Source organism: Leucoraja erinacea, chromosome 7 (genome assembly GCF_028641065.1).
Source record: "Leucoraja erinacea ecotype New England chromosome 7, Leri_hhj_1, whole genome shotgun sequence".
In the NCBI taxonomy this organism is placed as follows: domain Eukaryota; kingdom Metazoa; phylum Chordata; class Chondrichthyes; order Rajiformes; family Rajidae; genus Leucoraja; species Leucoraja erinaceus.
Window position 1 is genome coordinate 49,690,621 of NC_073383.1, and position 15,467 is coordinate 49,706,087.

Sequence of the window (15,467 nt, forward strand, 5' to 3'; positions counted from 1 at the left end):
GAGCCAACCGATCCACAGAGGACGCAGTCTCAACAACACTGAACCTCGTATTGTCACATCTCGATCGGAAAAATACCTATCCCAGGATCCTCTTCATAGACTTCAGCTCTGCTTTCAATACAATCATTCCGCAGCAGCTGGTGGAGAAGTTGGAGCTATTGGGGGTTGATGCTGGCACATGCAACTGGGTCCTGAACATTCTGTCGCAACGGCAGCAGACAGTCAGGGTGGGCAGTAGGACATCAAAAACCATAGCCGTGAGCACTGGCTCACCCCAAGGCTGTGTCCTAAGCCCCCTTCTGTTTAGTCTGCTGACACACGACTGTACTGCCAGACTCAATAACAACTTCATCAACAAGTTCGCTGATGACACAACAGTGGTGGGTCTCATCAGTGACAATGATGAATCGGCGTACAGGATGGAGGTGGAGCTGCTCACAGGTTGGTGCAAATCCCACAACCTCATTCTTAACGTGGGAAAAAAAACTAAGGAGATGGTGGTTTGACTTCAGGAGGGCGGGGAAACAACACCATACACCTCTGCACATCGACGGAGCTGATGTGGAAAGGGTCAGCAGCATGAAGTTCTTAGGACTACATCTGTCTGATGACCTGACGTCCACGGCCAACACCACAGCTCTGGTCAAGAGAGCCCAGCAGCGACTTCACCCTCTCCGAAGACTACGTAAAGCAGGCCTCCCCACCACACACCTACGGACTTTTTATAGGGGGACTGTCGAGAGCACACTGACATACGGCATCACTTCCTGGTTCGGGAGCTGCAAGGCGTACGAACGGCACCAACTGGACAGGATAGTGAAGACCGCAAGCAGGATTATTGGTGCTCCACTCCCCTTCCTGCTGGACATATACAGGAAGAGATGTATCAACAGAGCCATCTCCATCACCAAAGACCCTTACCACCCATCGCATGACATTTTCTCCATCCTCCCATCTGGGAAGAGGTACAGGAGCATTAGCTGCAAAACCAGCAGGATGCTCCTCAGCTTCTTCCCACAGGCTATAAGACTGTTAAATGGACTTTGCCCCCTGCCAAGTATCGCGCACAAACCCCCACACTACAGCAGAGCCACTGTTGTGCCGCTGCCGGTCGGAACGGCTGTTGAATGTTTAGTAGAGTGTTAAATTTGTTCATGACATGTATTTTTTTTATTTTCATTTCTATTTATTTTTTCATGCACACTGAATGGACACTGGTTGAGCAATGTTTTTTTGTTTCCTCTGGGTATGCGAATACTCAGGAAATGACAATAAAGATATACAATACAATACAATACAATCACACAGCTACATAGTGAATGGCTACCATGTTCACCAAGATCCTCTGCACATGCATGTTCATCCAGATCCTCCTCTGTTTACCAGTTTTTCACCATTGCAAAACGTTCTGCTTTTCTATCCGACTCCAGTGGATGAACCTCTCACTTAATACTCAACTGTTTAATTGGCCTCTTTGCGCCAGAAATTGTATTTCACTCATTTTGAGAGCCAAGTTTGATCCTCACCTTGAGTGGCTGTCTATGTGAAGTTTGCTCATCCTTTAATCCTAGGGGCCTTTGGTTTCCCTCACACATCCCAAAGATGTGTGGGTTTGTAGATCAATTGGCCTCTGTAAATTACGTCCAGTTTGTAGTGAGTGGATGAGAAAATGGGATATCTTACAACCAGTGTGAATCGATGGTTGGCATGGACTCTGTGGGCCGAAGGGCCTGATTATATGCTGAAACTTTAAACTCAACTAAACTAAGATCTAATATCGAACCTGGGAGTGGCAGAAGTTGTGAGGCATCAGCACTATCCTCTGCGGCCATGAGACATGCCGCTGATCATAATGTCTTGCTGCAATTACTTCTGCTTTGCCAGCATTCATCCCCACTGCATTTTGTGAAGAGATCAGGACTCCATTAATGGTGTGCACTGTTCATGCTTGGTTCAGGGGCAAAGCATGTCTGGAGTTGGACCAAAATTCCTTTATAGGCGCCGTGCTATTCCAACTATTTATGAGTTATGGCAGCATACCATTCCATCTAACCCTCTTTGCATCAACTAAGGCATTCGATTTTCCAGCTGGCTTTGGAAACAAATAGAAATGTTATCTTAAGTCTTTGATATCCCTGGCACTGTCCATACATTCCTTTGGGACTTTATTTTTATTGGAGATGATGATAAATGTTTATGATTCAAACCTTTATAAATCCTTCCCAGCACCAACGGTGTAGATGAAGGTGAAATTAAAGATAGACACAAAAAGCTGGAGTAACTCAATGGGTCAGACAGCACCTCTGGAGAAAAAGAATAGGTAATGTTTCGGGTCAAGACGCTTCTTTAGGTGAAATTAGTTAGCTTGCAATTAATTAACTGCGATAATTAGCAGCAAAGAAAGGAGTTTGAGATCCACATTTAAAAATGTCAAGCAAGACCTATTATATAACTTGTTGAATAAAGGGCCTGTCCCTCGAGCATGCGACTGCATGCGGCAAGCGCGACCTAACGTGGTCACTTGAGCCGTATGGCTTCACGGGGCCGGTCCCCGTCCCACTTTGATCGCCGGAGCCGTATGGAGTTGTGCGGAGCTGGTCCCGACATCGCGCGGTGCTCCGAAAAACTGACACTGCCCAAAAATTCTGCACGGCAACGCCTGCTGGCCCGTAGCCGCATTGAGGCCGTACGCACCGCCTCGACGGGCGTGCACAGCTTCTCGATGCCATACGCAGCATCTCGATGCCATACGCAGCGTCTTGATGCCATACGCAGCGTCTTGACGCCATAAGCCTTCGCTCGAACTTCACATCAACTCGTATGGGATCACTCGACCTCCGCGCAGCCCCCGCTTCCAGTTTGGTCGCGCTCGCCGCACGCAGTCGCATGCTGGTGGGACAGGCCCTGTATGGTGATCACTCGACCTCCGCGCAGCCCCTGCTTCCGGTTTGGTCGCGCTTGCCGCATGCAGTCGCATGCTCGTGGGACAGGCCCTTAACACTTTAATTTTTGTTCTGTTCTGGGATCTGATATTTCAGTCAAATTCTGTCATACAACTTCTATTTGTTTTTACCCCATTTCTAACTCCCTTTCTCTTTGTTGAGTACGAATCAATTCTGCAGCATTTAATCACTGGAATGTCTGAACCATAATTCTTGTTGAATTTGTTGGTAACATGATGATACCATTGTGCTCTCTGACAGCGTAAGTGGGTATCCCCTTTCTTGCATGAGTGTGGTATTCCTCGTGATGTGAATGATTCATGGTTTAATCGGATCTCATACAGACTGGGTGGAGTGATACCTTATTCCACCACTTATTATGGCAGTGAGAAACCGGATCGATTTTTGCTGGTGAGAACTTACTTGAGATAAGCTTGTGTCTGTTGTTTACAGATGGCTTGGTGAGAGAGGAATTCAGCAGACTTGCAAGTCATAAGTTCATGTCATAGGAGCAGAGGTAGACCATTTGGCCCATCGAGTTTACTCAATCGTAACTGATCGATCTTGCCTCTCAACCCCATTCTCCTGCCTTCTCCCCATAACCGTTGACATCCTTACCAAAAGTATCTGTCAATCTTGCCTTAAAAATACCCATGATGGCCTCCACATTCATAGGTCATTGATAGGAGTAGAATTAGGCCATTTGGCCCATCAAGTCTATTCCGCCATTCAACATCAAGTCTATTCCGCCATTCAAATGGTGGCGCCTCGCGGCTGCGGCCCCTGCAGTCCGTCTGCCCTTTTTTTTGTCCCGTTCAATGTGTAGTTTGCTGTGGTTTTTATACTGTTTTCAACTGTATATATGTGGGGGGCGGGGTGGGGGAAACTTTTAAATCTCTTGCCTGCACGGGAGACCCGACGTTTTCCCTGTCGGGTCTCCAATGTCGTTGGGGCCTAGCACCGTGGAGCGGCCTTCAGCCGGAATGACCTGGGGGCTCCAGTCGCAGGGCCTGCAGCCTGCGGACTTACCATTGTGGGGCTGGCCGGCCTCGGAGCGTGGGGAGCTGTGGTGGCGTGCGGCTGCGGCCGGACTTCGGGGCTTCGGAGGCTCCAGCTGCAGGCCTGTGGACGGTGACATCGCCCACCGGGGGCTCCAACTTTAAGGCCCGGAGCAGGAACTTACCATCGCCTGCAGGGGCTTTAACATCGGGAGAGGTTGGAGAGCAGGGGAGAGACAAGACTTTGCCTTCCATCACAGTGAGGAGGAGATTTACTGATGGATGTCTGTGTGAATTGAGTTGGTTGTGTGTCTTGTAAAATTGTTTCTTTTGTTGTATGGCTGCAGAAACCAAAGGTTCCTAACCAAAGTTCCTAATGGAAAAATAAAGTTCATTGAATTGAATTGAATTGAACCATGGCTGATCTATCTCTCCTTCCTAACCAAATTCTCCTGCCTTCTCCACATAAACTCAGACACCTGTACTAATCAAGAATATATCTATCTCTGCCTTAAAAATATCCACTGACGGCCTCCACAGCCTTCTGTGGCAAATAATTCCTCAGAATCACCACCCTCAGACTAAATAAATGTCTCCTCACCTCCTTCCTAAAAGAATGTCCTTTAATGCTGAGGTTATGGGTTCTAGTCCTCGACTCTCCCACTAGTGCAAGGGTTCCCAACCTGGGGTAAATTTACCCCCAGGGACTGTGTTTGGTTCTGGTATCTGTTCATCATTAGTTGTTCATAAATAAGTGAAATAACATTGTTATGTGCTATTAAAGTTGCCAGGGATAAACAGGAAGTAAATGGTTGGGAACTCCTGCACTAGTGGAAACATCCTCTCCACATTCACTCTATCACTATTCTGTATGTTTCAATGAGGTCCACCCTCATTCTTCTAAATGCAGAAGCTTTAATAGGCAATGTGAAGCATTTAAAGTTCATCTGTGGAGATCACCTGTTTTCTCCATTCATTGGCAGCGCACATCCCAAATTATGCATCTTTCCCATCATTCAGTTAACGCCTCGGGGAATCAGTTTAAATGTTTTCTTCCAAATTATGTTATATTAGGAGCAATGTTGTGCTGTAGTCACAATAATGGTGGAATTGGATAAAGATTGCACTGAGAAAAATAACATTTCAGGAGAACCTGTCACAACATGGAATATCACAATTCTGGTCCCCCTAATATAGAAAGGATGTGGAGGCTTTGAAAATGGTGTAGAGGAGGTTTACCAATATGATGCTAAGGTTAGAGGGTATTTGCTATAAGGAGAGGTTTAACAGACTTCGATTGTTTTCTCTGGTTGATGGGAGACCTGATAAAGGTATATATAATTATAAGTAGTAGACAGTCAGAAATGTCTTCCCAGGATGGAAATATCAAATACTAGAGGGCATGGCTTTAAAGTGAGAGGGACAAAATTTAAAGATGTCCAGGGCAAGTTATTTTTAATGCGTGTGTGCCTGGTAAACATTGCCATGGGTGGTGGTGAAGGCAGATACGATAGTGGTGTTGCGACTTTTGGATAGGCACGTGGATATGCAGAGAATGGAGGCATATGGATCATGTGCAGGCAGATAAGAGTTTGTCTTGGCATCATGTTCATCTCATAAAATAGTTGACCAAATTGATTTCCTGTGCTGTAAAGTTCTATGCAAGAAGAATACTCTTTAAGCAGAAAATGGGCCATGAATCATTTTTCTTGTCAACAATAAAGTCATTTTTATTGATCCGCTCTCAGTAAGACTGTATAGAATTATACAAATATACATTACATTGATGTTGCCAGCAAAATGCAACACATATAGAACAGACAGAGCATTTAAAAGATCCTCTGAAGTTATTTGTCTGTTCCAAAAGTTCTTCTGACTGGAACTGGCAAAGGCATCCAAACCTCAAACAGACACACACACAAACGTGCACACACACACACTATGCGCCAGCTGAAAGTAGACCTGCCATGGAGAGCGCGCCCCACACCTGGGGCAGGAAACAGGCCCAATCCTACGTAAACACTGCAGAAGAGAAATGGGCATAAAGAAATAACAGGGCCATTTACAGCCTCATATCCACATCCTTCTCTCCCCTTGCTCCCAGCTCACAGCAGCTGCTGTCCTGAGCCTGCAATGAATGGGATCATTGAAGCCTCCCCACCAGTGCAGTTTAATGAGCCTTATGTTAACACCACCTTGCTCCTTACATTGCACTGGTTGGAGGAAAGATTTGTATGTTCTTTTACATTCGACTGTTTCCAAACCCTACCCCAGAGTCTCCCGTGCTGAGAGAACGTTTGGGATGAAAGGGCTTCTGCTGAAACATTAACTTTACATCCTATCTTCATATGTTAACAGACCAGCTGTGTCATTTCGGTTTGAATTTGCTAAAAATCTTGCTCTAATTCAGAGACTGAGGTCACAATTAAGGCTAAATTCTCCAAGAACTTGAACTTGAGGAGGGAAGTTTTCAATAACACCAGAGTCGTCACTCTTAGCTTTGGTCCAAATGTAGGACCCATCTCACAAAATGCTTTCAGGTTGTGGTTGCAGATTAGGTGCACATAATAGCAACTCAACAATTTGAACCTTCACACTGGGGCTTTTTGCCCATTTATCCCACTTTGGTTAATTTGTAGCTAATGGTCCATGTCTGACGGTGATTAAACAGAGAGACCTTTTTACGAGCATTTCACAGGCAGATTGCTAGGTGCCTGAGTTGGAATTCCATACTTGGCATTGAAGGGAAAAGTAACAACAATCTGAAGAATGTCGGAGTGCAACATCGCACATACATTTAAAATGAAAGGCAGTACACATAAGAGGACAGTTACAAAGTACAGAGATTTCTTTGTCGTCGCAAAATGTCTCCCTTATATATCAACAAGTATAAATGTTAACTTCAATCTGAACAAGGTCTCCTTGAATTCATACCAAACTTGGTTTTTCAAAAAGGTCGTTCATGGTTAGTGTCGGCGATGTCGGGCTCTTGAATCGTCATTGTTCTCCTAGAATGAATGCAATCATTGATTGAGTGAATCTAGGTTTTTTTTCTTGTTGATACATAAATATGGAAATTGCCGATTAAGAAAAAAAAATCCAGGTTTACCCCCAACTTTAAAACACCAAGCGATGATTCTTCTGAGGTGTATTTCAATTGCAATAAAATATACAACACCTATGTTATGTCAAAGATCTCAGACTTAAGTCTGAACAAAAGACTTTAGACTTTTAGACTTTAGAAATACAGCATGTAAACAGGGTATTCAACCCACTGAGTCCACACCAGCCATCAATCACTTGCACTATCCATGCTAGAGACAATTTACAATTTTGCAGAAGCCAATTAACCTATAAATCTGCTCGTCTTTGGACTATGGGGAGAAACAGGAGCACCCAAAGAAAACCCACGGTCACAGGGAGAACATACAAATGCCATACAGACAGCACCCGTAGTCAGGAATGAACCCAGGTCTCTGACGCTGTAAGGCAGCAGCTTTACTGCTGAGCCACTGTGCTGCCCTTTATTTAAATATTGTAATAATATTGGTCAAGAAAGACAAAAGTTATTATGGGTGTGAGACAAGGCTCAATCCTTCTGAGTGCTTCTTCTCAAACATTTGTTGTACAAGAATGATAGAAGGGTCAGATATCACGCTCAGACAGTTGCGTTGTGGTGCATCAATATTGAGAAAGACAATCTGGTGTATATATAGCACAGAAACAGGCCTTTCAGCCTGTTGTGGCCATGCTGACTACCTCCTCTGCTATGGATATTTAACTGTTTCTCCAAGTACTTCTTAAATGTTGTTAGAGTCTCTGCTTCCTCTACCATTCCCTCAGGCAGTGCATTCCAGATTCCAAACATCCTCTGGCTAAAAATAAAATGTTCTCAGATTCTTTCTAACCCACTCAATCCTCAACTTAAACCTTCTCTCACGTTAGGAGGAAAGTTTCTCACTATCCACCCTATCTATGCCCCTCAAAATTCTCCATACTATCTCCCTTAACTTCAAAGAAAGCTTGTACCAATCACAAATGCACTAAGGCAACACGGGTGGACGTGGTAATGAAGAAGGCCTGTGGTATTCTTGCATTCATCAGCTCCAGCAGCGTAGGAGTTGAGACAGTTGTACAAAACATTGGTTAGGCCAGATTTGGAGTAGGGTGTGGAGTTTTGATCACCACACTACAGGAAGGACGTGATTAAGCTAGAAATTATGCTATTTCTAATCCAAAGTAAGTCAGTTCGCTTACCATTGATGACTCCTCATTCGATAATTCTTCTGAGATGATTCTCATCTGCGTAAAAATACATATGTTTAGCACAGAGGAATCAACAAAAGATGTTTATTTAGCAAATTAGAATCAATGATCAAACAATGCTGAAACACAATGCTGCACTCCTCACAATTGTCCCCGACAAGGTCCACAAGACATTCTGATGACCAGATCTTATCCAAACAATGTTGATAGTCCTTGCGCTTTTAACCAGCAGCTCATTTTTCCAATGGGCCCTGAAAATTCAATTTAGCTTCAACTGGAGGATATTGGGAACTGATTGGCTATCCTAACTAAGCTCACTCTTGGGGTATTAAATTGACAAAATCGACCCCCTATGGACAAAGGTCTGAAAAGGCAGGAGCATTGTATCTTGGTCCCTCCTTCCCATCACTGGAGTTTATAATAATCAATGTTTTCCTCTATTTGCTGTCAGTTCAACTTGCTTTTGGAATAAAAAATGTGGGTAGAAATACATGGCATAGTATCATCTAAATAGTCAAAATGTGTGGCTGTTTTAAACTCATTCAGTAAATAGAAAATTAAGTAATAGAATTATATGGAGATACAGCATAAACCTTCAGCCCACCGAGTCCACACTGCCTCGCAAGCACTGATCCGGACATAACCTATTGAATTCTCCCCACATTCCCATTTACCTTACCCAGGTTCCACCCCTTTGACCCACACACACTTGGGGGTGAATTACAGCTGCCAACTAACCTACCAACACCCCCCCACCCCATTCCAGAAACCAGAGCACCAATAGGAAATACACGAATATACGTGGTCACACGGAGAACATGGAAACTCTGCATTGTCCAGACCCAAGGGTTAGCATTGAACCTGGGGCACTGGAGCTTTGAGGGAATAGCTCTATCAGATCTACTCTGCTGCCTAACAAGTGCACGGATTTCTGGAGAGTTGTTTCTGCTTAATAAAACTGAGTAAGATTTATTTTTGACAGTGAATGCAGTGATTGGGACAGTTTTTTGACAAACAGTTTCATTGCTGATCACTGGAGAAGATTAAATGTAGATTAAGAGTTCTGTGGTTTAAAGTTAGTGGGACTTTATTTCTACTATAGATTCTAAAGGATGAATATTATGTCAGGGTGACATGAGAAAGGGTCAAAATGACCCATTTTAAATTCACAGAACATCATGAATTTACCTCTTCGCTGCTATTGATTAATTCTGAAGATCCTTCATTGTAGTGGAATCTTTGATGTGGCTTTCTGTAGTCTTTTCCCCTTTTGGGTGGCTTGCTGGGTCTCTGTGTTCCTGCAGCTGGTTCACTCTGACCTTTGCCCCTTTTGGATGGTACTCCATTAACCTTCACTTTATCCACCGAGTCTCCATTACCCTTGACTTTCCCGAAGCCATGACATTCCACATCCACGTCCAGGACTTCATCGGCCAAATATTTCACTCGGCTTCTGCAGCTAGCAGTCTCCTGAGAAAACAGAAACCAAGTTCTTGAAGATCACTCCTATGTTCAACTACTGGACTTTGAAAAATCTTATGTTGTACCAACGTATCCCCACAAGTTGCAGCCGAAGATTCCTTGTATAAAATGAGCACACAAACATGATATTGCTTTTCTCTTCATATTGTTCTGACTATTCAAAATGAAAACTTGGCAAGCTTAGTCTCCAGTGAAATGGGCAAGTGGGATATGTTTAACAGAGAGAGTTTGTGCGCTTGAAGACGTGGTGAATCTTGAAGAGGTCAGAAGAGATCCTTTCAACCATTTCCCTATTCAGAACAGTGCAAAACTAGGGGATTGTATAGCTTCTGGGTGGAATGTGTTGGATGTCCATATATATGACATCCAGGGTACACAAAAATGCTGGAGAAACTCAGCGGGTGCAGCAGCATCTATGGGCAACGTTTCAGGCTGAAACCCTTCTTCAGACTGATGGGGGGTGGAGGCGGGGAGAAGAAAGGAAAAAAGGAGGAGTCCGAAGGCTGAGGGATGGGAGGAGACAGCCCGAGGGCTGGGGAAGGGGAGGAGACAGCAAGGGCTAACAAAATTGGGAGAATTCAATGTTTTGCAAAAAATACTTGGAATGAGCTCGGACTGGCATTCTTTTCATGCTGTTCATTGTTTGTTTGTCCATTGGTGATGCTTGGGAGGAACATGTTGGCCTCTCTAAGCCAGGACAGATTTCTGGCCTTTACACCATTATTTTAGTAGGCAGTGTAGTCTAAAGAGCCTGGAAGGAAGGGTGGGGCTGGAGATTGGCAAGAACAGATCTGGCTGCTACCTAGATGGGGATGAGACCACAATCTCCTATGGTGTGGTTGATTTTTGTATCTATCGCTCACAACTTTATTTTATGTTATTATAAATTCTTAATTTCTCATGACTGTCATTAGCAGAAAGCAAACAGAGAAGAATGGGCAAATGCAGAATGAGCTAAAGTACAGTGCATTGCATCAATGTCATTTTGCAATTTGGCCAACTTTCTACCCATCATTGTAAGTTGATTCACGGAGAGACAAGAACATCAGCCTTACACAGCTGATGCAATGGGAAATGGAGAAATGTAGGGACCAGTGGACTCTTCTCATTTGTGGGTGATTGTGTCCCAGTGTTGGACAGCTCTGTGCTGCTCAGCTTCCTTCTTGCTTGTCCATTGACAGTTCAATGGAGATCCAGGCAAGGAAGGATACACTTGGGACTTGAAAGTCACCTCAAGAATGAAGAATTAGCTTCTTAGCCTGCTACTGCTGCTTATAATACAATGCTGAAAAGAGAAATGTAATATAAAGAATTTGGATGAGAACTAATAAACTCTAAAAATATCAATATTTGTCTTGATGTTACCTTTTATCCAGTATCAAACCACATCACTACATAGCCCATTAAATTCTTCACAATGTAAAGATTTTTTACATTTCCTCCAGTACAAGGATTTGATCAAAATTCCTTGCAATGTTGTCACAGTTTATAGGAATCAAAACTGTGACACAGAACTGAAATATTTAGAGCCTCATAAAATCAACTCAACAGCACCAGGTCCCTTTATTCCCGGCCAATATGGTCTTACTCAATTTATTTCTGATTGAGGCCTTAATTTGCTTCTCAACAAGTTGGCAGACTTCTCTCCCCCTCCCCGCCCCCCTTCTCTCTCTATCTCATGCACACAAACACTTCAAGACAAAAAAAATATGTATTTCAGTTGTCCACAGTGTTCAGAACAGTGATCATGCTGGGCTGATTGCCAGGGATCTTGAACATTTCAGATGACAAACTCAGCAGTGATCAAATACACTGCTTTCTCTCTTTAATGAAAAGAAGTGAGGAGGTCACAGGCTTAAGACAGACATACTCCTGGTAAACATGGTAATATTTCCATTCATGGATTAAATGTTTCACGTTAATTATCGGTAATTTCAAAGCCAAGCATTGAGCTGGGAATGCACAACCTCAGTACTTACAGCGATTCTCACTGGTCGGAAGATGCAGCTGGAATCATCAAATTCCAGCCCAGAATTTTTGGAGCAGACTGTTTCTTGAACAGAAAATGCTAAGTCCACATTGTAGGAGATTTTTCCTGTGGGAGAAAGCTGCACAAAGAAATAGATATCAGTAATAAGCTCCCAAACATGATCATCAGCTATGTCTTGAGCTATATCAGTTGATGCTTTCAACATTGCAAATGGAAAACTGCCGGTGTTACTGTTAGGCTGGCTCCTGGTTTGCACCATGGGGCATCTGGAAGCCTACTGAAATATTGTTGGATTGCCAGGCAACCTATGAACAACATTATCTGTAATAAGTGACCAGAGCAGGCAACACTCAATTCTTTTGACCTCAGGCAAATTCTCTGACTGGTTGCCAGACCACTTGCCAGGTTTCTGGGGATGCGCAGAACTGGTAAATGGCAATTACAAGCAGAACATTGTCAGCACGGAGACGCAATCCACATGATGAGACCTGAATGGGTTTAATCAAGTTAAATAAATTAAATCAATGTGTCATTTAGGTAGAAGTTCATAGCATGGATGGCTGTTGTAGCCAGGGTAGCGAGAGGTGGGTGGGAGGGTGGAGTCTCTCATCATAAAATGGGCAGTGTTATTATGAGAGTTTATGGAGGGTTGTTGTGGTCATGAGAGCTTGGGGTATGACCATAATGGATGGGCTATGAGTGCAAGAAGTGCAGGTCTTGCATAATAATCACCAAAGGACAGGATTAGTTGAGGTTGTGGTCACAGGAAGCATGTATTGTCTTTCTGTGGATCTAGCCTTCTTAGAGAGGTGTAATAGTGGGATGGGAAGTGGTTATCGGGATCGTGAGGATGATTTTGATCCTCTTTAGGGAATGTATATGTAATTGTGAGTACTAGTTGTAACTGGGGTAGGTGGTAATTACAGGAACACCGGGATTACAGAGGGTTGTGATAGAGTGTGGAATGTTGTCAACAGGTTTTTATAGGTTCATGGATCCAGTGACTGCAGGTGAGATGCTATCATCATAGACAGTCTCTGAACATGGTGGCTGTAGTTGGCAGCTGGATGCGTAGAGCCAGAGCACGGCTCTACGCGAGATGTATATGGCGAGGGGAGGTGACACTCGCAAATATTTCCCTTGGAGCACTGAGGAAGCAAACCCACTTATCCTGACTATACACAAACCGGCTCATCCTTAATGTTCTGGGCATCCTCATCTTGGCCTTCAGATGCCACAGAGTGGAATGATCATGGGTATCATCCCAGGAAGCTACTGCACTGCAACCTCTGATGTGTGCTGTGGAGTCCCAATTTGATCCAGGAATATAAATCCACCCAGGAAAACAATCGCAGTTGAAAACTAACTCTGAAAATGCCCTGTATCTATAGGTGAGATGGAACTAAGATAACCTATTGATAATTATCCTGGTAGTTATTTGCAAAACAGCAAAGAGGGAGATAAAGAAATGTTCAGGAAGGAACTGCAGATGCTGGATTACACCAAAGATAGACACAAAATGCTGGAATAATTCATCAGGACAGGCAGCATCATTCCTTCTCTCCAGAGATGCTGCCTCTCCCGCTGAGTTACTCCAGCATTTTCTGTCTATCTTCAGGAGATAAAGGAAGATGGTTTCTCAGCAAATCTTCATTGAACTGTACATTCTCCCCACAAATTTTACTCTAATCAGAATCAATGAATGCTTTATGTCCAACCGTGGTTCATGCTCAGTAGAGTGAGTTGCACAATATTTTGCTCCTATTCATAGCCAATGTTTAACTTCAGCCAGTAATATGTATCCATAGTTTAAGTAGTAAAGCACCAACAAATTACAGCTCACTCAAAATGCCACAGCCTGGCTTTTAACAAATACCAAGAAAAGGGAACATACACCCTAGTATTATACCCCTTTATTGGCTCCTTGTGAGATCCAGGATAGACTACAACGTCCCCCTTCTTGTCCATAAAGCCCTATATGGCTTAGGAGCAGCATATTTTACAGTCCCACCTTCCCTATGCCCCTACTCAAGCGCTCAGGTCTCCTGATGCCAGCCTATTAGCCTCTCAATGATGCAGCAATAAGAACATTGGTGAAGCAGCCTTTTTCAATTACAGCCCCAAGCTGTGGAATACCCTACACAGGGCTATGAGAGTTGACATTTTTAAACGGGAGCTAACAACTTATCTTTTCAATCAAGCTTTTAACTGACTTTATTTCTTCTGATGACATTGTAAAATTTACCTTTATCCTCTTGGATTTATCTCAGCATACCCTTCAGCAGTTTGCGTGCTCATCAAGTATATGGGACTCTGTATTTGACCTGTGTTGTTGTTTTTTGTCCTTTTACACTCTATTTTTTATTTTTTTATTTTACATTTTTATATAAATCTGTGCTTTTTATGTAATTAACTTTTTTTCTCCTTACTGTTTTAAATTGTATTTTTGTTTAGACCTGTGTTTTTGTGAAAAAGCACTTTGGGTTGCATTCAATTGTATGAAACGCGCTATACAAATAAAGTTATATTACATATATTTTATAAAGCATTCAGAGACCAGAAGATGCTTACATCTGTTATTGTGCTGCGGATTATGCCACAGAGATGACTGATTTCACTTATCTCGTTCAGCTTTGTTATTGCTGCTCTCAGAGCATCCTCTGGGTTTGGTACTCCTGCAGACAGAGAAGGAACAGTTGTAGAAAATACTCTAGGATAAACTCAGCCTCTCTAGTTTGGAGGCACCATTTAATGCTCATTGGAATAAATGAATAACAGCTGGAAGTTCAGTGCACGGAACACTTTACAGTGTATTACTCTTACACAGCAGTGAATTATCGCTGACTGAAGCTCATTACCAGTAACTCATTGCTTTCTGAGGCCCTCCCTCACCCTAGTACCTACCTGAGCAATGGAGGATCTGCACGGCAGCGATGGCGAGGAGGAAGGATTTCATTTTGCCTCGTGTGGGATCAGCCGGTTGTGTTCTCAGAGTTCAGTTGCTGCTTCTCTTTCTCGATCTGCCTTCACCTCCCTGCCTTCGGTCTTTATATCCTACACCTCCACCGCAGTCAAACACTGACTCATGTTTGCTCAGCTTGGTGATTGTGGGCACGGAAATCTGTTGACAAGCGTGCTGTAATCTGAAAAAAGTTTCCATAACTACAGCCAGATGTTTCTGTTCTAAAGATGTTAGCACTCAGTTGTAAACTTTTCAGAGTAGAAGGAACAGCAAAAAACAGGAGCCCAAACAATTGGTGTTAAGATCTTCTCCTTGAAAATTCCTCGTGGGATGTTGTTGTAGTGAGTTTCTAATTTGAAGGATTTACTATTTCCTGAGAATATATGCCAGCCAACCAGTGTCTCACTCATAATGCATTCAATGTGTGCATGAAGTGTATAGTGGTAATGACCTGGACAAGAGACTGGAGGGGAAAACAAAACGACTGTTGTGAAAGAGTTGGAAGCTATTTTTTGGATATCCAAAGCAAAATTGTACAGATCATGGAAATTGGAAGTAAAATAGATACTGCTGGCAATATTCATCTGGCCTAGTGTATCTGTGGATAGAGAAACCAAGCTTGTGTTTCAAGGGGAAAAGCTTTAAGAATGTTTGTTCTTATTTCCTTTTTTCTGACCTACAATCAATATTCTAGTATGTTTTTTCATCAACTTATTCAACCCTTACTTTTTGTGACTATATAGGAGATCATTAACTATTTGGTGAAAATCCAGATATTCTCTATCTACCAGTTCCCCCTATCAATCATACTAGTTACATCCTCTAAA

General features: G+C 43.2%; 1 protein-coding gene across 1 annotated transcript; it reads right to left on the reverse strand.

The window, feature by feature from the left end:
• Positions 1–6,553: 6,553 nt before the first annotated feature.
• Positions 6,554–15,036, reverse strand: LOC129698994 (secreted phosphoprotein 24-like). The gene is made up of 6 exons (XM_055638545.1): positions 14,583–15,036; positions 14,250–14,353; positions 11,668–11,796; positions 9,395–9,676; positions 8,198–8,242; positions 6,554–6,948 (listed from the first exon to the last, which is right to left on the reverse strand). Exons 1-6 carry the CDS (start codon positions 14,632–14,634, stop codon positions 6,907–6,909), a joined length of 654 nt encoding a protein of 217 aa, XP_055494520.1. The 5' UTR covers positions 14,635–15,036; the 3' UTR covers positions 6,554–6,906.
• Positions 15,037–15,467: the final 431 nt, after the last annotated feature.

Coding starts and splice junctions, on each gene's coding strand:
- LOC129698994 (XM_055638545.1), bottom strand. CDS start 14,634: ATGAAATCCTTCCTCCTCGCCATCGCTGCCGTGCAGATCCTCCATTGC. Junction 14,354..14,582: donor GCAGATCCTCCATTGCTCAG/GTAGGTACTAGG, acceptor CTCTGTCTGCAG/GAGTACCAAACCCAGAGGAT. Junction 9,677..11,667: donor TCCGACCAGTGAGAATCGCT/GTAAGTACTGAG, acceptor CTGTTTTCTCAG/GAGACTGCTAGCTGCAGAAG.